Here is a 20,580-nt window from a genome sequence, read left to right as displayed (position 1 = left end):
TCCCTAAATTGTTCAATTTGGTAGCCATAAAAAGTTTATTATATTTAAAAACAATTAGTGGGTCCTTTCACTTCAAGGAATTCCTAACTATGTACTATGATTTCTGAGAAATCATAGCCACTGAAAATTAAATTAGCAAAATTATAAAAACACCCTTAAGATTATTTTAAAGCAAAAAATAATTGCATTTACAGTGGAATGTGTGCTATGACATGGGGGGGTACATTCCAAATTAGCCTGTTTAGCTCTTACAATGGTCTTTGAACAGCCCTGGTCCCAGAGGTCAGAACCCATCAAAAGTTTTAAAGAGAGCAGGTGTACACAAACAGGAGTAAATGAAGTGTCTTTATGGGCAACTGAGCTGCTTTGTTCACAGAACCCAAGAGACCATTCAAGCTGGAAGGATTCCTGGCCACCATGGAGCCCACTACAAAGACAGGGTTGGTCTCTGAGTCTCCAGATACCAATTCTCTTTGTATAAGATGAGACACCCAAGGCTCAGAGAGGAGAAAGTCATCCCCTAGTCATGCAGCAAAAGCATTTATCAGGGCTGAGGACCTACAAACTTAGAGATGGAACTCCAAGACTCCTTCTTTCCAGACTTTGCCCTTACCACTATACCATGTTTGGATTTCCTGCTTCCTTTGCCAAGGCACTGAGGCACCCCCTTGTCGTTAAGAGAATATCTAGATCTCTTAAAATTTCACTCACTGCTTTGATTTTGGAGGTTCTGATCATTCTTAGATGCCTGTTGATGTCCACCATCCACCTGTTCATCTCTTGGCTTTCCCATCTCTGGTCCAGGCACCCTCCTTTCCAGGACCTCTGCTGGGGGGCCCACCTCATCCTGTGCAAGTTACTTAGACCAAGAGCTCCTTTCCAGCGGGGCTCAGCCAGCTGACTGGTTGGCTAATCGAGCTGCCATATCTATAGCTTGACACCTGGGCCGTACCCTCTGCCGCCCTCCTGTGGCCCCTAGGAGAGGTGCACTGCTTGGGACTCGGTCCATCCTTTGTGCCAAGCAATTTGAGCCAGCTTGATTACTCTTTCTGGAAAGGCTTCCTTATTCCTGGATGGCTAGTACCTGGACAGCATTCCTCTCCTCCCCTCCTACTCCTCCAGTTAACTGCCCATGGCAACTTCAGCCTCTCCACTGAGCAAATCAATCCATCAATTCCCAAGTATCAACTGAGCACCATAGGGTGATAAACCTGGGGATGGGGGATGCAGAGAGGATCTAAGATGTAATCCATGGCCTTGAGGAATTAGTTTGCAGTTAATAAAAGGAGTCAAAACACACACAAAAAAAATTAAAAATAATTTTATGTTCAACTGTTCTGTGCCAAGAACTTGAAGAATTCAGAAATGGGGTGAAGTAGTTATGGAGGCCCCTGGAAAGAGCAGATTTGAACTGGTATTTGGAAGACAGGAAGTATCTTGAAAACAGAAAAGTATACGGGTGCCTGGGTGGCTCGGTCGTTAAGTGTCTGCCTTTGGCTCAGTTCATGATGCCAGGGTCCTGGGATAGAGCCCCGCATCGCATCGGGCTCCCTGCTCAGCGGGAAGCCTGCTTCTCCCCATCCCATTCCCCCTGCTTGTCTCCCCCTGCTTGTGTTCCCTCTCTCCCTGTGTCTTTCTCTGTCAAGAAAATAAATAAAATCTTAAAAAAAAAAAAATTCCTATATGTCTTCTTTACTCTCATTGTACTACCACACAACTTCTGACACGAGATGTGTGGGTTTTCCACATATCAAGCAATTCTGTGACACCAGCTGGATATCCCACAATTTAACTCAATTCTGACACTACCTGGAGATAGCATCAGATCTTACAGGTTAAGTGTTCAATCCCACAAGACTGCCTCCCCTGCCCCACTTCGGATGCCAATTCCAAGTCCAAGTTACCTGTGCTTCTGACTCACCAGTTATAACTTGGAGGTTCCCACAACCCCCTCCTCGGGTTTGATTAATTTGCTAGAGCAGCTCACAGAACTCAGAAAAAGTTAATTTATTAGATTACAGGTTTATTACAAAAGGATATAATTCAGGAACAGCCAGATAGAAGACATGCTTAAGGCAAACTAAGTGGGAATGGGTGAGGGGCTTTCATGCCTCTCTCCCCACATTTCCACGTTCACCAACCTGGAAGCTCTCTGAATTCCATCTTTTTGGGCTTTTATGGAAGCTTCATTACTTAGGCATGATTGATTAAATCATTGGCCATTGGTGACTAATTCAACTCCAGCCCCTCTCCCCTTCCAGAAGGGAGGGTGGATCCCGACGGTTTCAGGGCTCTAATCACTAGGTTGGTTCCCCTGGCAACCAACCCCCATTTTTAGGGGCTTTCCAAAAGCACCTCATTAACATAAACAGGTGTGGTTGAAAAGAGCTCACTGTGAATAACAAAAGACAACACTGCACTTTTACGCTCTGAACACTTAAGAAATTCCAAGGGTCTTGGGAGCTCTGTGCTAGGAACAGGATGAAAACCAAGCATATATTTCTTATTATAAATCACAATACCACAAGAAGAAAAGGAAGAGGAGTATTCTAGAAGGAAGCAAAGGACATGAGAAATAACAAACTTAGATAAAAGTTATGGCTAAAATAACATTTCTGAGACAAAATGTCTCGAGATGCACTCCCTTCTTACGTCATCTCTGGGTATGCGTACCACTTTGTTAGTCCTCTTTGTGTAGCTCATACCACATTCTGAGTGTGTAATGTTCACATGTCTCCCCCTGCTATTCATTAGGACCCTTTTGGTTTTAACACAAATCAACTTAAATTGGCTTAAGCAAAAAAAGAAATGTATGGATTAAAATAGCTGAGAAAGACATGGATAGTACTGGCAAAAGGTCATATAACCAAATCCAGGGCTGACACAATCTTATCATCAGCTTGCTATCTCTCTCTGTCTCCTTCTCCATCTCCAGCTCTGTTTTTCACTCTGTTCTCATCTTTTGAGGTCCTCATTCTCTCCTACCGTATCTGAGTTTCCTCCAAGTCAGGAAAGATGGCCTCTACAGTAAGCAGTTTCATATACTTCCAGCTGTGACCACAGAAACCAGAGAGTCCTCCTCACTGGCTCCATCAGAAGAGTCCCAAGGAAAGACATTCACCAACCCAGCATTCCTTCTACGCTCTTTCCTATATCGCAGGGTTTAGAACCCTGGGAAGTACATGTCCCAGAATCCCTATCTACAGATCCTAGAGTAGAACACTTGAATAAGAAACACTTGACAAGATGTGGAAGGCAGAATAAGGCAGAAGCCAGATTTTTGCCCCTCTGGCAATGTCAAACTTTAAGCTTAGGCAGACGTGACATTTTGCAGTGGCTTCGGAGTATTTTCCTGAAAATCCTGGGCCTTGGGATTGAAGGCAGCTGTGATCATCTCTACTGGTTTCCCGAGTTTCTTCAAATTCCTATCTATGAAAGCTAGTGACAAATCTGGTGATCTTCGTTGATCTTTGTCCAGATTTTCCAATGATTTTGTAAGTATGTAATTCCCTTTATTTTGTTTGGTAAGATTTTATTTACAAGTAATCTCTACATACAACATGGGGCTCCAACTTACAACCCTGAGATCAGGAGTTGCATGCTCTTCTGAGCCAGCCAGGTGCCCCTTAATTCCCTTTATTAAATACCTCCCTACTTTAAATTCCAGTGGTTCCTGTATGTGACCCTACCCCTAACTGATACATGTGTATATACCCAGCAGTGGAGGAGAGGGAAGGGTCACCACTCTAATGAGGGAAAAGAAAAGATGTGTTAGCAGCCAAATCAAAAGCAATCACACTTCCCCATGGAAAACAGTGGGATGCTAAGTTCAGGTAGGTGGGATGAGATCAGACTATGGAAGGTGTTGAATATCAGGCATTCAGCCTTGATGTATTGAGGAAGGAGGCCAGGTGAATATGATAGCAAGGAACACATTTTAGGGCAACCAGCAGTAGGTAGTATGTATGGGACAGATTAGGGGGTGGGCAACAGAAAGGAAGCAGTAACCACAGAAGTGCCCTAGAATGAAAGAAATGTGAAAGCATGGAAAAAGGTGCATCTCAGAGATGTGCTGGAAAAAAACAGGATATTTTGAGTTACATTTAAGGTATTTTGGTAGATTGTATTTAAGGTCAATCAGCTAGAGATCAGAGTCAGGACTTCAACTTGCTTCTCTTGCTCTTCAAAACCTGCATTCATTCCTCAAAGTTATGCTGCTTTTCTTCCTACCACTAGTCCTTTTAACAAGTCAAATGGTCAAACTGTATCCTCTCACCTGGCAAGAGACTGTAGAGGACAACCAAATGGCATATCTTTTGTCCCTCTGACATGAAGCCCTGAGAAGAATACAGTCATGAGGAAACAATCTGACATAATAATACTCATTAGAAAAGTGGGGAAAAAAAAAAAAAAGGAAAGAAACAATACGACAAATCCAAATTGAGGGATATTCTGCAAAACAATAGGTCGGGTCTCTTAAAAAAATGTCAATGTTATGAAAGACAAAAAACAAAAAACTGGAATACCATTCTAGATGAAAAGACACTAAAGAGATGTAATAAGTAAATGCAGTGAGTGATCTGGATTTGATGCTGAAAAAAAAAAAGCTATAACAGACATTGTATAAACAATTCGTACAGGGTGCCCGGGTGGCTCAGTCAATTAAGCATCTGCCTTCGGTTTGAGTCACGATCCCAGGATCCTGGGATTGAGCCCTGCTTTGGGCTCCCTGCTCAGCAGGGAGCCTGCTTCTCCCTCTCCCTCTGCTTCTCCATGTTGGCTCATGCCACAGATTGGAGCTCAGAGATGAGCCAGAGCTTCTTGTGCTCTCTCTGTCTCTCAAATAAATGAATAAAATCTTTATTAAAAGAACAATTGTTACAGTAAACCAGATATTACATAATAACGTATGTGGTAAAATGTGGGTTGATGATCAGGTGGAAGCCAGTGGTGAGGGCGGTAAAATGATTTACCCAAGGCAGAACAAAGGAGATAGAAGTTTACTGAATGCACTGTAAAGGGAGTGGGGGCAGGATAGCAGAGGAGAGACTGTCTGCAATGAGGCCATGGGTGGGGGCTATATTTAAAGAGGGAAGGTGAGTGGGGCATCTGGGTGGCTCAGTCAGTTGAGCGTCTGCCTTGGGCTCAGGTTGTGATCTCGGGGTTCTGGGATCAAGCCCTGCTTTGGACTCCCTGCTCAGCGGGCAATCTGCTTCTCCCTCTCCCTCTGCCCCTCCCCCTGCTTGTATTCTCTCTCTCTCTCAAATAAAGAAATAAAATATTTTTTAAAAATAAAAATAAAAAAATAAATAAAGAGGGAAGGTGAGGAGGTATGGGGATGGAATTCTCCCTTTTTCGGTAACTGTGCCTGGTTGTAAGTAGCCCATTGGTTAGTTAGGGCCTATGGATATTTTGACATGGGTCGCATGATGGGCCTGTCTTCAGCCAGGTGGTCGCTGTGGGCCCTTCTGCCTTGATCGAGTTTCCATTGCTCAAGCCTGTTGTCTAAAAGCGGCCTCTACAGTGTTTTAACGTTAAACTTACCAAGTATGATAATTTTATTGTGGTTTTATGAAGAATGTCCTTTTTCTTTAGAGATGGGCTGAAATATTTAGGAGTAATTCAACACAATGCTTCAAAATTCTCAAATGGATTAGTAAAATCAGATAAGGGTGCAGAGGTGGCAAAATGTTAACAAAGAGTCTATAAGGTTGATTGTATTATTCTTGCAATTTTTCTGTAGTTATGAAATTTTCAAAAACAAAAAGGGAAAAATTATAAATGCAGTCACTCCTCCCAACCCCCAAGAAGACAAGTAAAGAGGAAGGCCTTTAAGTTGAAAAGACCTGAGTCTACCACAACTAGCTGTGTGACCTCTGAGTTCTCATCTTCTCAGCCGGAAAATGGAAGTCACCGCCTATCGTGAGCGTTTCTGCAGGACACTGGCAGATACCATTGGTGTGATGCCCAGAACACAGTTAGTGTTCACATTTGTTCTCCCCCCCTTTCTTCTGCCTAATCTCCACTTCTCAGAACCCAGTAGATTTGCTCAGGATAAATAAGAACAACCACGTGTGCTGCTGAGTGCACAACTGAGGCTACGCGACGCCCTGCAGGGACGCACCACAGCCAGCCTGCCTACCTGCCTACCTGCCTGAGATGCAGGCTGGCTGACCCTCTGAACATCAGACCACAGGAACAAAAGTCAGAAATGCCGCCACCACAACTTGTTGGCTCATGCCACAGATTGGAGCTCAGAGATGAGCCAGAGCTTCTCAAAGTGGGGCCCCTGGCCCATCTCAGCCGCATCAGCTGTGGCTCATGTAAAAACGCAAATTCCTGGGCCCCACCACTAGGATCTAAGTCAGCTTCTCTGCAGTGGTGTTGGCAGTGTACATTCTAAACACTGTTTTCTAAGTGATTCTCAAGTCTGAGCACCACGACCCACACAGTGGCCATGGTGGATGTGCTACAATACAGCAAAAGTGGACCACTGGAGAAGTGAATTCTTGTGTTTAGAGCCTAAGTCCACAAATGGGAGCAAATGGAAATACAAATAGAATTATACATAGAGATAAAAGCGGGAAACTCTCTGGGTTTTGCTAGGTCCAGACCCCAAGAATATGAATGAAATGCTGCTCTAGCCTTGGAGGTGAAGTAAACCCACAGTCCAGAGCCCCCAAATTCATCACTGTCTTAACTTTAGGACCAAAGGGATCAGAGTGGGCTCTGAGGACTGGTCAGAAGGATCTCTTTCATTCACCATGACTCAGGGAAGCTGAAAAACCAACAGTTCCCTCCTCTGCACAAGTACAATAAGCAATGATTCTACAGCATCTTGTAAACTCCAAGAACTCCAGAAATTCTAGTGACCTGGGGCTCACTTAGATTCTGCCCCCATTCTGCCAGTGCCTCTCCAAGCTGTGCCCACAGGCCTTACAGGACTGTGTCTGGGTATGATAGTTCTGTAGGATGCTACGTGGGTGAAAGAAGCTGGCACCTGGTTTCCCTGTGACCTGGTGAGGACTGGTTAGTGGATGTTTAGAGTTTAGAAGGTGGCTGGGCTCCTCTCTCTTTCAGCCCAGGAGATCAGATCTTTTGGCCTCGAAAGTTCCCCTCTGATCTGGAGAATCCTCTATTCCAAACCAGCTCCCAGCAAGCATTTACCCTCAGGGTCTGAGTTATTTTGGGAGACTTAACATCCTGCACTCAGCCCTAGGGAAGGGAAGAAATGGACAGACAATTGGGCAGTCTCCACCCCCACCCCACCCCCAAACCCAGACAGAAGACAGACGGCCATTTGCAACTTTAACTCTTTCCTGGCTTTGGCTAAGACCAATGCATCCACTCAGGAAAGCCTCAGATGACAGCATGGTGACCATTTTAATTCAAGAAAAAAATTGTAGTGGGAGAAAATTATGCATGGAAAGTGACTTTTAAAAATTGTCTTTAAATGTTACAGCCAAAGTGAGAGGATGGAAATTGCATCAAAAGAACATTTTCTGTGTAGGTTCTAAATCACTTTCCCAACCATAGGGCTTAAAGTAATATTTCACCTTTTCAGGAACTCCGAAGTTTATTTTGGAGATGAGGAGAATCAGTTAAACTCCTCAGATTTACAGTTTTACACACTAGCACAAAGTCATTCACATTAGAACCCAGGTAAGTGAGATCTTGGAGGTTTCAATGTTTGCTGCCTCTACGCCTTCTTTTTCAGTTCTTCCCTACAGAGCGCAAAGCTCTCATGGCAGAGCTGGTCAGTCTAATATCCAGCCTTGCACAGGAGAGGTGTTCAGTGGAAGGAAGGGAGAAAGAAAGACAGGAAGGAGAGAGTCTGGAATGATTCTCAAAGGGTGACAAGTGCCGTTTTGCATATAGAATGTCTGGACTTTCTCAGTGGTGTGCTTTATTAGGGTCTGAGGTGATAACTCATACTTAAGAACGGTGATTTGTGGGATCTCTATTGGATTCGATTCCACACACAGTCACTCAGGGCCTAGCATTTGGCAGGCACTGAGCAAAGCCTGGGGGTGGACAGAAATGAATAATGCACAGCCCCTGCTACCTGCCCTCCAGATGTCTCTCAAGGACAAGACAGTCACATATCCTGGGTACCTGGCATCCCAGAAACAAATAAACCTGACTGTGAGACCTCCAGAGAAAACCTGGTGGTGCTAGTAGGTTTGCATTTAAGTCCTCCTCAATTGCAGAAAAATGATGCTCTGTTCTTGAACACTACTTGCCTCTTACAAAACAAAGCAAAGATAGACTCCCTTCTCCATCTCTGACACCCGCCTCCTCCAGTCTACATCAGCTGTGGCCTGCCCTGGTCCCGGTTCCTCACGGAAGCAGTGTGACTTGGCCTAACCAACCCTGGAGGTATCCCTGATTTCTCACTGCCCCCAGCCTCGTTGGGACCTGGACTGACCTAATGTACCACCCACCTGTGGTTTCTTCCTGCCACACTTTCCACTTTCCCCTTGCCCATGGGCTCCACAGCCTCTTCGGCTGGGCCTTTACATTGCCTGACCCAGAACTTTATGCCCTCAGACATTTCGGGTCCACATCTGGCTCTTCCTGGCCTAATTTGTCCTACTGGCAATAAGCTCCAGGTGCCAATGGTAGCCTTCAAGACTGCCGTCAGACTGATAGTTGGGACTGAAAAAGTTACTGCACCCAGTAGGTTCACAACCTCCATAACTTATGCTGCAATCACCACAGGACAGGTGATTTGCATCACTGCAAAGCAATTAGCTAGAAAGCAAATTAGTTGAAAATTTTCTAAGGAAGTTTCAAACTGGCTTTCAAACTTCAGCTATAGCAGAATTACCTGGAAACAGGCTTGCTGGGCCACAACCCCCAGTTTCTTTCTTTTTTTTTTTTTTTTTAAGATTTTTTATTTATTTATTTGACAGAGAGAGACACAGCGAGAGAGGGAACATAAGCAGGGGGAGTGGGAGAGGGAGAAGCAGGCTTCCCGCCGATCAGGGAGCCCGATGTGGGACTCGATCCCAGAATCCTGGGATCATGACCTGAGCCGAAGGCAGACGCTCAACGACTGAGCCACCCAGGCGCCCCAACCCCCAGTTTCTAATTCTGAAGGTCAGGAAGTCAGAATGACAATTTGTATTTCTAAAGTTCTCAGGTGAGGCTGATGCTCTGGCCCAGGGACCTCACTTTGAGAATCTCTGCTCTAGTCCAGTGGTTTTCAAGTTTGGCTGCACATTGGACTCACCTAGGGAGATTGTTTTTCTTTAAAGATTGATCTGGGGTGCCTGGGTGGCTCAGTCAGTTAGGCGTCTGCTTTAGGCTCACGTCGTGATCCTAGAGTCCTGGTATTGAGCCCTGAGTCTAGTTCCCTGCTCAGAGGGGAGTCTATGTCCCCTCTTCCTCTGCCGCTCCTGCCCCCCCACCACTGGTGCACACGCTCTCTCTCGCTCTCTCTCTCTCAAATAAATAAATAAATAACCTTAAAAAAAAAAAAGGTTTTATTTATTTATTTACAGCGCTTGCATGAGCAGGGGAGGGGCAGAGGGAGAGGGAGGAGAGAATCCCAAGCAGACTCCCCACTGAGCGCAGAGCCTGATGCAGGGCTCAATCTCACGACCCTGAGATCATGACCTGAGTCAGAAGCCCAACCAATTGAGCCACCCAGGCACCGCTGGGAGTTTTTTTTTTAATTAAAAAAAAAAATACAATGCCTGAATCCATCAGAAATTCTGATTTAACTGGTCTGGAATTCAGACTGGTCACTGGGTACTGTATAAGTTCTGTAGGTGATTATAATGTTCAGCCAGGGTTAAGAACATCTGCTCTTGTCCATTTCATTAGCAGAGGCTGGGTTAGGGGTTGGGAGCCTTTTTTATCTCCCACATGGACAGATAAATATAGGACACCCAGTTAAATTTGAATTTCAGATAAACAACGAATAATATTTCACTGTAAGTATGTCCCAATTATTGCATGGATGTCCTTTTTTGCTATTGTTTTGTTTTTTCTAGATCTGGCAACCCTACCCTTAGACACTTCCATAACACAGAATGGGAAACAATGATCTGCCAGCTCCTATTTTATAAATAGTAACACCAAGTCACATAGGAAGTCAGAAGAGGGCCGGGATAAGAACTCAGGAGTCTTGACCTCAGTCCAGAGCTCTTTTCCTTCCATCACACTTAACTGTGCTAAAGACACTTGTACCCTTTTCTTGTTAGGGGGTTATTGTCAGTTGCCTGGAGGTGACTTCAAAGGAGTCAGTATGATTTACACCCTCTCTGCTCCTGTGCCAATCCTCACCTCCACCCCCCTTTCTACTGTTGCAGGTATCACAGAGGTTGTCCTAGGATACGGCCATTCTCAGAGCCATATCTTAATGGCCACCTCAGGGAGGAAGTGGACTGGAAGTGGCACTGGTCAGAGACAGCTGTGAGCGAGAGCCCATAATTGGGTAACACAAGGACAGGTGGGATTTGGCACAGGCAAACTACAAGTAAAGCATGTTGGGAGAGGCCCACTTAATTCGCAGAGACACTCGGAATTAGTTGTAAATTCTCTGGGAAGAGATCAAGGCAGCGGCATAAACAGTTCAATTAAACTGTCGGCTCAATGCTCAATGTGTGGTAATGGTCAAAACACAACCTTTAATCTAGATATAGAGGATTATCTTTGGACCCATAATGAGATTCTTAAGATTAGTTGTACCTGAGGTGGAGAGAACAGAGCTGGCTCAGTGACGCACAGATAGCCTCGAATGTCAGCATGACCAGGACTCTTGTGAAAGGGCTACCTGGATGCCACAACCTTCCTGGAACCCGCTCTGGATGCTGGGAAGACATGCATAAACCTCATTCGGCTTCCTCTGCTTAAGAGAACAGCCTGGGAACAGAACACCAGAACACATCTGCTTCAAAAACTCAGCAAGTCTGCGATGTTCCCACCTCCAGACCAAAGTTAATAGCCACTAGCACCAGGTCCAAGGCAGAGATGCCAGGCTTTAGCCCTCTGCCATTCTGCCCTCCATGATTAACCATTCACGTTCACTTGTTCATTTGACAAATACTTATCGTGTGCCTACTAGGTGTCAGGCAGTGTGCTGAACACTGGAGATATGCAGTGAACAAAAGCAAAGATCTCTTTCCCATTGTGAGACAAGACAATAAACAAGAAAAATAAGTAAAATATGCTGTGCATGAAATGGGTCTGGGTAACATTCAGAAAAATAAAGCTGGGAAGGATAGAAAGTGTTGAGTGGGAACAACAATCCTAGATATGGTGCCCAGGGGAGGCCTCACTAAGCATGTAACATTTAAATACAGACCTGGGGCACCTAGGTGGCTCAGTAGATTCAATGTCTGACTTCAGATCAGGTCATGATCTCAGGGTCCTGGGATCGAGCCCACGTAGGGTTCCCTGCTCAGGGGGGAGTCTGCTTGTCCCTTTCCCTCTGCCCCTCCCCCTGTGTAAAATCTTAAAAAAATAATAAATGAATAAATACAGACCTGAAGGGAGTGAAGGATGAGCCATGGGGACAGCTGAGGGAAAGCATTCCAGGCAGAGGAAATACAGTGCAAAGGCTCCAAGGCGAGAGTGTTCAAGGAATACCAGGAAGAGGCAGCCTGGCTAGAGCAGGAGAGAGGATAATACAAAATGAAGTTAGGAATTTGAGGGGACTAGGTCATATAAGGCCTTGTGGGCCTCTATAAGAATTTTGGCATTTATTATTAGGGACATGGGGATTTAATGGGAGATTTGAGCAGAAGAGGGGCATAATCAGATTGAGTTTTTTTTTTTTTTAAGATTTTATTTATTTATTTGAGAGAGAATGAGAGACAGCATGAGAGGGAAGAGGGTCAGAGGGAGAAGCAGACCCCCTGCTGAGCAGGGAGCCTGATGTGGGACTTGATCCCAGGACTCCAGGATCATGACCTGAGCTGAAGGCAGTCGCTTAACCAACTGAGCCACCCAGGCGCCCTCAGATTGAGTTTTAATAGGATCACTGGCTGCTGTGTTGAGACAGAAGCAGGAAAATGGGTAACAGATGCCTGTGATGATCCAGGCAAGAGATGAAGGAGTGTTGGGCTGGCGTGGAAGCAGTGGAGGTGGTGAGAAGTGGTAAGATTTTGCTTATTCCTTGCTGAAGGGTTGGATGGAGCAGGAATGAAAGAAGGATGTCAAGGATGACTGAGAGTTTTGCCTCAGATCTTCTTAGAGCACTAAGGACTCCCAAATCTATGATTCCAGTCCAGATTCCTGCCCTGGGGCCCAGCACACAGCAGGAGACTGACATTACCATTTGATGACCTGAACTGAAAGAAGTAGAGGAGTCTGTTGTTTCTCCAGGCCTCTATCAATGACATAGCCTACCTCCAGATACTGGAAGGAGGATGCAGGAAAAAGAGCTGCCATGTCCCCACCTTGGTCTAAAGTGAGAAGTTGAGACAGGGCAGAAACAGAAACAGGGCCATATGGAACCCTTCCAATAAGAAAATCAGGGACAAGTGCCGGGGCAACAGGGGGGTGTGGAGCTAAAAGTAAAAAATGGCAGTGATGAGCATAATGTTGGATTTGTGGTATCAGGAGACCGGGTACCAATCCCAGCTGTGCCTCTTGATTTACTCTCTTCCTTTCAGTCATCCATTTTCCCTCTGTGAAGTGGGGTGACTGGCTCTGTGAAAGGACAGTCTGTTCAGCTCTGACTGCCTGTAGTGCTCTGATCCTTTCCCTACAAGTTCCTGTCTTCTTCAACCATTTGACATACTACTTTTCCAATATTGTCTTTAGGAAACTTTTCTGTTTCCTTTTAGAATGATTATTTCTGAATCTGTCTTGTAAGGTGTGTCTCCACTAGCTCCCAGAGGAAAACACCTGTGCGTTTTTGCCTGCTTGAAGTAAATACTACCTTAGTCCAGTTACCCCATCTGTAAACTGGGAATAACACCAACTTGCAGGGCTGATGAGTAGGGTTAATAATATACGGAATGTGTTGGGGTTGAGCAGACACACAAGTGCTCTGGAAGTTCTTGGCATAATACTATAGCATTACAATAATTTTGGCTTGCAAATTATACCCCAGCAGAGGCATCACATGGAAAAGTGGGTCTAACCCCATGGTCTGCTGAAAGTGAAATGGAAAAAATAAGTTGTGAAATATAACTTCTCTTCCTAAACCTTTGGAAAAGGCAGAGATAATTCTTCCATATGCAACCCACATGCAGGGAACAAGCTTCCAGACCCTTGAGAGGACTTTCTTGTCCTGAGTGGCCTGGCCTGTGGCCAGTGTCTAGCTGCTCCTCCTTACTGGGCCTACAAGCAGAAATGGGAAGAGAGGGAGCCAGAGAGGATTTGAGGTTGGTTGAGAAATAGGGCTTACAATGAGGATGTACTTGCCTTTTGGGTTTTCTTCTATTTGGGCCTCCCTTACTTGCAGAATAATTGTTTATACAGCAGAGGAGTGATTTAAAGGGTAATTTGAGATATTTAAGTTTAAGGTTATCCAAAATAAACACCTTAGCCCAAGTTAATTTCTGGTTCTTCCACCATTCCCCAGACACATCACTCACTCACACGCGTGCACACACACACACACACACACACCCTAGATTATTTCCTGAGAAATGCCAAGTACGTAGATCTCAGGCAATGAAGGGGCTGCGTAGATGGTGTCTGTGACTGTGGGGGTTATAATGGTGGGTTTAAAAAACTTAACTTGCTCATAGAGGATGACAGTCCTGTCTGACCAAAGAGGGAAAGAGCAAATGGCTTGATCCTAAAAGGACAATTTGCAGTCAATTCCATTACATCAGTGTGTGCGGCTGAGTGGACGGAGCACAACCTTCCGAGGAAGACCCAAGTTGGAGTCTGGGTTCTGCCCCTTCCCCACTGTGGCCTCAGGCAGTGAAGAGGCGACAGCTCTCAGGCACTTCTTGTCTGGCTCTCAGACTGAGAATGTGACCTCCACCACCAGCGAGGCTAGGGCTGTGTCCCCTCCAAGAGAGCCTCTGGCCTTCTGCCTGCCCTAACAGGTCCCACTTTTCCTACGGGGATACAGAAAAAGACTCCCGCCAAAGCCCATCTCTTAAGACACAGGTAGCAAGTGGAGATAATTAAGGACGCGGGCTATCGTCCTAATAAGTCAGCCTTCCTAGAGAATTCCTGCGACTTCGGGTCTCAGTTCTCACACCTTAGGGTAAAGCATATTCTGGGGTTTGGCGGCCAAACTCAAAGGAGGACCGGCTCTAGTGGCAGTTACCTCTTTTCCAGGCAGCTCTTCCGGCTCCACCGGGAGCCTTTTCCCAGGAAAAGCTTCACCGGGTAAGCTGCGCCCCTGCCTCGGTCTCAGTTTCCTCAGCTTTGGTTAATAATCAAAGCACGATCTTAAATTGCAAAGTAGAGACTGGTGGAAATGACATCATTTCGGCTCCACCTGACCGGGAAGTGGCAGCCCGGCCCACCTGGGTGGCCGGCCCTCCTTTGGGCCTCAGGTCGGCGGTGCGCGGGGTTAAAGCCCCGACTTCGTCAGAGGTGAGAAGGTGAGCCAACGTCCTGCCTCCTCTCAGCCCGGAGCTGAGACTGGTGCCGGGCCGGCCCGCCGCCCCTCCAGGCCGCTTCCGTCATCCGGACTGCTAACACGCTCATTAGCATAGAGACTCCTCCGAAGATCAGGCACGCGGGGGCTGAACCGGAGTCTCCGTCCCTTCAAGAGGGGTCGATAAGGCACCCTGTCCCGGAGGGGCCCCAGGGCCGCACTTTCTTCGCGCGAGTCACACTGTAAACTAGAAATGTCCCGGGATAATTCACCCCCGCGCCCCGCCCCCAACAGTGGGTCCCTGAAGTGCACAGCGCGCGGGCACCAGGAGATGCGCACGGGTCTGGCCTCTGCGCGCGGCGGGCTCACGCTGGCAACCTCACGCCCCAGGCGCCGGCGGGCTGCGAGCGAGGCGGGGCCAGGAGGGCCGCCGGACCCCGGTGCCCTCAGGCGCCACCCCGGGGCTGGCGCCGAGGTGGCCGCGGGTGGTGGCGCGTGCTGAGGTGGAGAGTTGCGCCAGCTGAAGACCCAGGCACGAGGAGGGCGGGGCTTAGGCCGCGCTCCGGCGGCCGGGCTCGTGGGGGGCGGGGCGGGGCCTGCGGGGGCGGGCTGGGGGCGGGGCGCGCGCGCGAGCCCAGGGAGGGCGGGGCCGCGGCGCGGGGCGGGTTCTGGCGGCCCGGGTGTCACACACGCGGCGGTTCGGGAGGCGGCGGCAGCGGCAGCGGCAGGCGCCGCCGGGACGGGCACGGGCGCGCGGCTCGGGCGGGCGCCGGCTGCCTCCGTCCGTCGCTCGCTCGCTCTCCCTCCTGCTTGCTCGCCGGCTGCGGGGCCGGGCTCTCTCCCAGCGCTCTCAGGAAGGAAGAAGGGGGGCCAAAGACGCCGACAAGTTCCCGCAGCAGCCGCAGATCCCGGCCCAGGCGGAGGCTGCGGCTCAGACGGGGCAGGAGAGCGCTCCGCGGCGGAGCGCACGGCCAGAGCGTCCCAGGCGGGGGCGCCCGGGCCTTTCGCTCTCCGCGGGGCCGCGGTCCGGGATCCCATGAGACGCGCCCGTGAGGGGCGAGAGATCCGAAGCCCGGGCGGCGAGAAGCAGAGGCGGAGGGCGGTGCTGCAGCTGCTGGAAGCCGGGATCGGCCGGCAGGAGGCGGCGGAGAGAACTTGAACTTGGCGTCGAGAGCGGGCGCCCCGGACGCCCCCCGCCGGGGCCGGGGCGCCGAGAGACCTGGGCCGCAGCGCTGCTCCCCGAATGGCCGCGGCGGCGGACCGGGCTTCCGCGCCGCGGCCCTAGGCGGCCTCTCGCCATGGCCAAGTGGCTGAACAAGTACTTCAGCTTGGGCAACAGCAAGACCAAGAGCCCCCCGCAGCCGCCGCGGCCGGACTACCGCGAGCAGCGGCGCCGGGGCGAGCGGCCCTCGCAGCCCCCCCAGGCTGTGCCGCAGGCCCCGGCGGGCGCCTCGGCGTCCTGCGGTCCGGCTGCCGCCTCCTGCTTCTCAACCTCGTCGGGATCGCTGCCCGACGACAGCGGCAGCACCAGCGACCTCATCCGCGCCTACCGCGCACAGAAGGAGCGCGACTTTGAGGACCCCTACAACGGGCCCGGTTCGTCGTTGCGCAAACTGCGCGCCATGTGCCGCCTGGACTACTGCGGCGGCGGCGGGGAGCCGGGCGGGGGCCAGCGCGCCTTCTCAGCCTCGTCCGCGTCGGGCGCCGCCGGCTGCTGCTGTGCCTCCTCCGGTGCAGGCGCCGCCGCGTCCTCGTCGTCGTCCTCCGGCTCCCCGCACCTCTACCGCAGCAGCAGCGAGCGGCGGCCAGCCACCCCGGCCGAGGTGCGCTACATCTCTCCGAAGCACCGCCTCATCAAGGTGGAGAGCGCCGCGGGCGGTGCGGGAGACCTCCCGGGGGGTGCCTGCTCGGGCGGCCGCACCTGGAGCCCGACGGCCTGCGGTGGCAAGAAACTGCTCAACAAGTGTGCCGCCTCGGCCGCGGAGGAGAGCGGGGCCGGCAAAAAGGACAAGGTAAGGCACCCCTTGTTCTCACCCCAGGTTCCTGAGCCACTGTGCGCACGGGGAGACTGAGGCAACGCTCTGGTTTCTTCATTAGCTTCGGGCTAGGACCCTGGGGTAAGGGCTCCCACGCTGCTTCCCAGTTCTTCCCTCTCGCACGCTCTTTCCTCTGGATCCTCGGCCTCTGACACAGACTCTTTTACCTGCTGCTCCTAAAACGTCCTTCTCTGAGCCCACAGCCAGGTGCCTCCTTCGGAAGTAACCTGACGAGAGCGTCCTACCAACCTTGTCCAAGAAAGACCCAGCCAGCCCTTCCGTCCCCCAAGACCTAAAGTCTGAAAGTCAGAGCTGGCAGGGATTTAGAGAAGCGTGTTTCGTTTTTTGTTTTCTCCCTCCCACCATGCTATAGATGGGAAACTGAGGTCCAGAGCTGGGAAGGGACTCGCCCGATATTACACAGCATTCTCAGTGGCAGATCCGGACCGGCTGTCCTTAAACGTATATATGTAAATCCCTCTAAAAGCCCTGCCCTGCCCCACCCCTCGCGCCAGGTTTCCAAATCCGAGCGGCCTTTTGTACTGGAGCTGCCCTGGGAACCCCCACGCATGCTTTTCCGGTTGAAGTACGCTGCCTCCAGGAGCTTTACACTTCGACAAGTCAGTTCCCACCGCCGCGCGCACAAGGGGGTCCGCCAGTCCATCAGCTGGAAGGAGACTCACCCTTCCAATCCTCACCTCTTCCTGATCCCACCCCCCACCCCATACAGTCCCAGGAATGAGGGGGACCACTTTGTGACAACCCCCCCTAACATATTAGGCCATTTTGATCCCCCTCTTTGAAGCACACCAATTATAGCTAGACTGGACCCCTCTCTTCCCCCTTCACACTCCTGTTGCACCCTCCCTTCCCCCATAAAATAATACTTGTTCTGTCTACTTATGGTGGAAGGCAGTGTTTTGATTACATCTGAGGCCCAGCGCCCTGTCAGGCTCATGTCCCTCTTGTTCTCCCCATCACCCCCACCTTTTCCCAAAGGTAAACTTTTGCCCAAGCGTGGGCTGGGGAAGACTGAGAGTCTGAGCTCCCTTTAGGACTGGATGTCCAGACAGCAGACAGACAGGCTCCTACCTGCCAGCTGGTGCTTGGAAGGGATGTTTTATTTTCTAGGCAGGAGAAGTAAGGGGATGCCCTTCTTTTTATTTTTCTGCCTGGATTTTTCTCTGAGGTCCCACCCAAGAGTATCCCCTCCTCTCTGGATCTGCTAAAGGCAAGGTGGGCGGTCCCTGGAGCCAGTTTGGGGGCACACCTTGGAAGCATGGACTCAGGGCTTCCTACAAGAACCTGGGAGCCAGGTGGCCTCCCAGGTGCTTGCTGCCTTGGAGGAGGGGGATATTTCTCTGGGAGCCCCCAGGATCAAGGGCTTGTGGTTGATCTGTGAGGGAAACACCAAAGAGGCTCCTTGCTGCCTTATATGTGGCTCAGGTTTGGCTAGGGGCTGGCTTGGGAGAATCTGAAGTTCCTGCGTATGGTTGGTTTGAGCAAGGCCCTGCCTCTGAAGATGGAGAGATTCCCAGCAAATGGTGCTAGACTCCTGGGCCCCCCTTGTTACTCCACAGCTACCTTCCTGGTGGGCAAATCTTTCCCTCCCACTGCTTTGTAAAGTTTTCTTTTCTGGCTTTCAAAACTTTAGTAGACTTTTTTTTTTTTCCAATTAAGAGTATTTCAAATACTGAGGAATAAAATGTCTTATAGCTAGAATGTCAAGTGTATTTGAGAGTTGGCTTTGTTCACCATCAAGTTTGTTTTTTTAAGATTTTATTTTTAAATAATCTCTACACCCAGTGTGGGGCTCAAACCTACAACCCCAAGATCAAGAGTTGCATGCTCCACTGACTTAGCCAGCCAGGCGCCTCTCACCATCAAGTATTTTTTATGGGTCTTTCCTGTGCCCTCCCCTGCTGGGTGCTGGAGCAGTCCCTCGTGAATTTTGTGGCCCAGTCTGCAGTGTGGATGATGAGTGCTATGATGGGGGTGCTGTTACAGGAGGGCTGAGGTGGGGGTGGTCAGGGAGGGCTGTTATTGTGGGGGAGGGGCAGTGACTGTGGTTGGCTCCCAAAAGAAAGCCTGGCACTTGAGGAGATGCAGATAAAGTGCCTGTGGCTGGCATTGAGAGGTTAGAGTTGTGCAGGACCCCAGGGGAACAGCAGGGCCCAGGTTAGGGAGGACCTTATAAGCTAAGCACAGTGAGGGCAAATGAAGGGATTTATGGGGGGGTTTTTTTTGTTTTTTTGTTTTTTATCTCTCTTGGCTGCATTTCACTTACTGGGTTGTGACTTTGAGCCCTTTGATCTTTTGAGAAATTGTTCTGATCCAGAGACAGGAGTTTCAGCTACCAGATGTTCTTTCTAAAGAGGAAGAGGGGAGGCAGCCACAGAGGGTCACACTGTGCAGTGGTTCTCAAACCAGAACTTGGAGGGCTCTTTAAAACCGATTCATCAAGCCTGCTGTGGGTCCTGAAAATGTGCATTTCTAACAAGTTCCTAGGTGATCTTTTGCTGCTGATTCTGCTATCACACTTTTGAGGGCCATTATGTAAGTGACTTCTCCTTAACCCTTCCCCTGGGTCTTCTGGTTGGAACTGCTTTGGGATGCAGAGACTCTAGATCCTCTCCTCTCTGCCCTGTGTGGGGCTGTCTCCTCATCTGGGGCCAACACCCACCCCCCATTCCTGGTCAGGCAGTCTGAATGCAGCCCGGTTTTCACATTATTTTCGGCCAGACAGCTTTTGGAAGGCCAGGCATACTGTATAGATCCAGGCCTGAACACCTCGGAGCCTTCCTTCTACCACTCACCCATGGATCCAGGAAAACCCACTTCTAGTACCCCGCTTAATCTCAGGCCCAGCTTCCTTTTGTCAATTGTCAGAGATAAGACAAGAACCCATAAGGCTGATGAATGCCTCCGCCACACTCCCACTCTATGTGCCAGGCCCTGTGTTTGTTTTTAACATCAGGCCTGAGTTGGGAGTTACTGTGGTGTGGGGTAGAAGCTGTTGGTCCACAGATCGTCTTTTCACTGCCTCCAGTGCCGCCTCCCACTGTGGTTTATCTTTGGGGGCCCTGCCTCGTGCCTCCCTATGTCACACTGAGGCATCATTTTATTCCCCCAGTGAGTTCTCTGGCGCACCCCCTCCTCCCGAGCATCCAGTCTTGGGCATTATCCCTTTCAGAATCATGTGAAAGAGGGGGAAGGAATGAAGGCTGCAGAAGACTAGTCAGTAATCTCTGGCCTAAGTCTCTGGAGGAGATTGTCACACACTATCTTCATCATTTGTTTCCCCGGGGTTTTGTTTTGGGGAATTTTGTGAGGTCTTTACCTAGGAGGCAGCTTTGAGCTGGAATTAGAGATGGAAATGGAATTGCAGTGCCGGGGAAGGGGCCGCTACAGCCTGCAGCAGCACTTCTGTGTCAGGGCTCTGTGTACATGCGCGGATGTAAGTTTGCGCGCATGTACATGTGTGGGTATGTATGTGTGTACATGTACATACAGAACTTCAGTATGGAGTGTGTTCTTGGAAACCAGAGCTTTCTTGCAGTGGGCCTCCATTGGGGAATGAGAGATGACATCAAATAGGTGGGGGGCTGAGTTTGGACCCCACAGGGAGTCCTTGGAACTGGTGAGCCGAGAAAGGGACGGACTCAGCCATGATTGAGCTGCCACAATGGGGGATGGGGTCAGTGTTAGGGGACAATTAGAGTCCAGGTGAGAGACTGTGAGGACCTGAGCTCCCAGGAAGAGAGAACAAAACTAGTCAGTAGAAATATCATTCCTTCGGGTTGTCTTTATAAAAAGTAACCATGACAGAAGAAGCCAGTAACTTACTTGGTTGGTCTCCCTTTGTGCAGCCGAACAGGTCTCATCCCGTTATGTTTTCTGCTGAAGTCTTGTTTCTTTTATCATAATTAAGTAAATGTTTCCACCACAACTGAGAAAGTCAAGATGCATGATGACATCAGTTTCCCGAGTTTTAAATACATGCTAATGTGTACCAACACTTTA

At 49.5% G+C, this 20,580-nt stretch overlaps 1 protein-coding gene and 1 long non-coding RNA gene across 2 annotated transcripts in view; one reads left to right on the top strand and one right to left on the bottom strand.

Annotated features, from left to right (window-relative positions):
* LOC115939348 (uncharacterized) overlaps positions 1-14,990 on the bottom strand; it is an 88,957-nt gene extending 73,967 nt beyond the window's left edge. The window contains exons 1-3 of the long non-coding RNA XR_004074174.2: positions 14,246-14,990; positions 11,496-11,616; positions 10,699-10,872 (exon numbers count right to left, since the gene is read on the bottom strand). This is a non-coding gene — a long non-coding RNA (uncharacterized LOC115939348). The remainder of the gene's footprint in view (positions 1-10,698; positions 10,873-11,495; positions 11,617-14,245) is intronic.
* A 214-nt stretch (positions 14,991-15,204) lies between these two features.
* Positions 15,205-20,580, top strand: part of SHB (SH2 domain containing adaptor protein B) — a 135,322-nt gene continuing 129,946 nt past the window's right edge. Inside the window, exon 1 of the mRNA XM_081803223.1 lies at positions 15,205-16,533. Within this exon, the coding sequence (XP_081659349.1) occupies positions 15,820-16,533 (714 nt within the window). The 5' untranslated portion in view covers positions 15,205-15,819. The remainder of the gene's footprint in view (positions 16,534-20,580) is intronic.

The sequence above is a fragment of the Leptonychotes weddellii genome, chromosome 14, assembly GCF_054177405.1.
Source record: "Leptonychotes weddellii isolate Sample4059 chromosome 14, ASM5417740v2, whole genome shotgun sequence".
In the NCBI taxonomy this organism is placed as follows: domain Eukaryota; kingdom Metazoa; phylum Chordata; class Mammalia; order Carnivora; family Phocidae; genus Leptonychotes; species Leptonychotes weddellii.
This window is presented reverse-complemented; position numbering and strand designations above follow the sequence as displayed.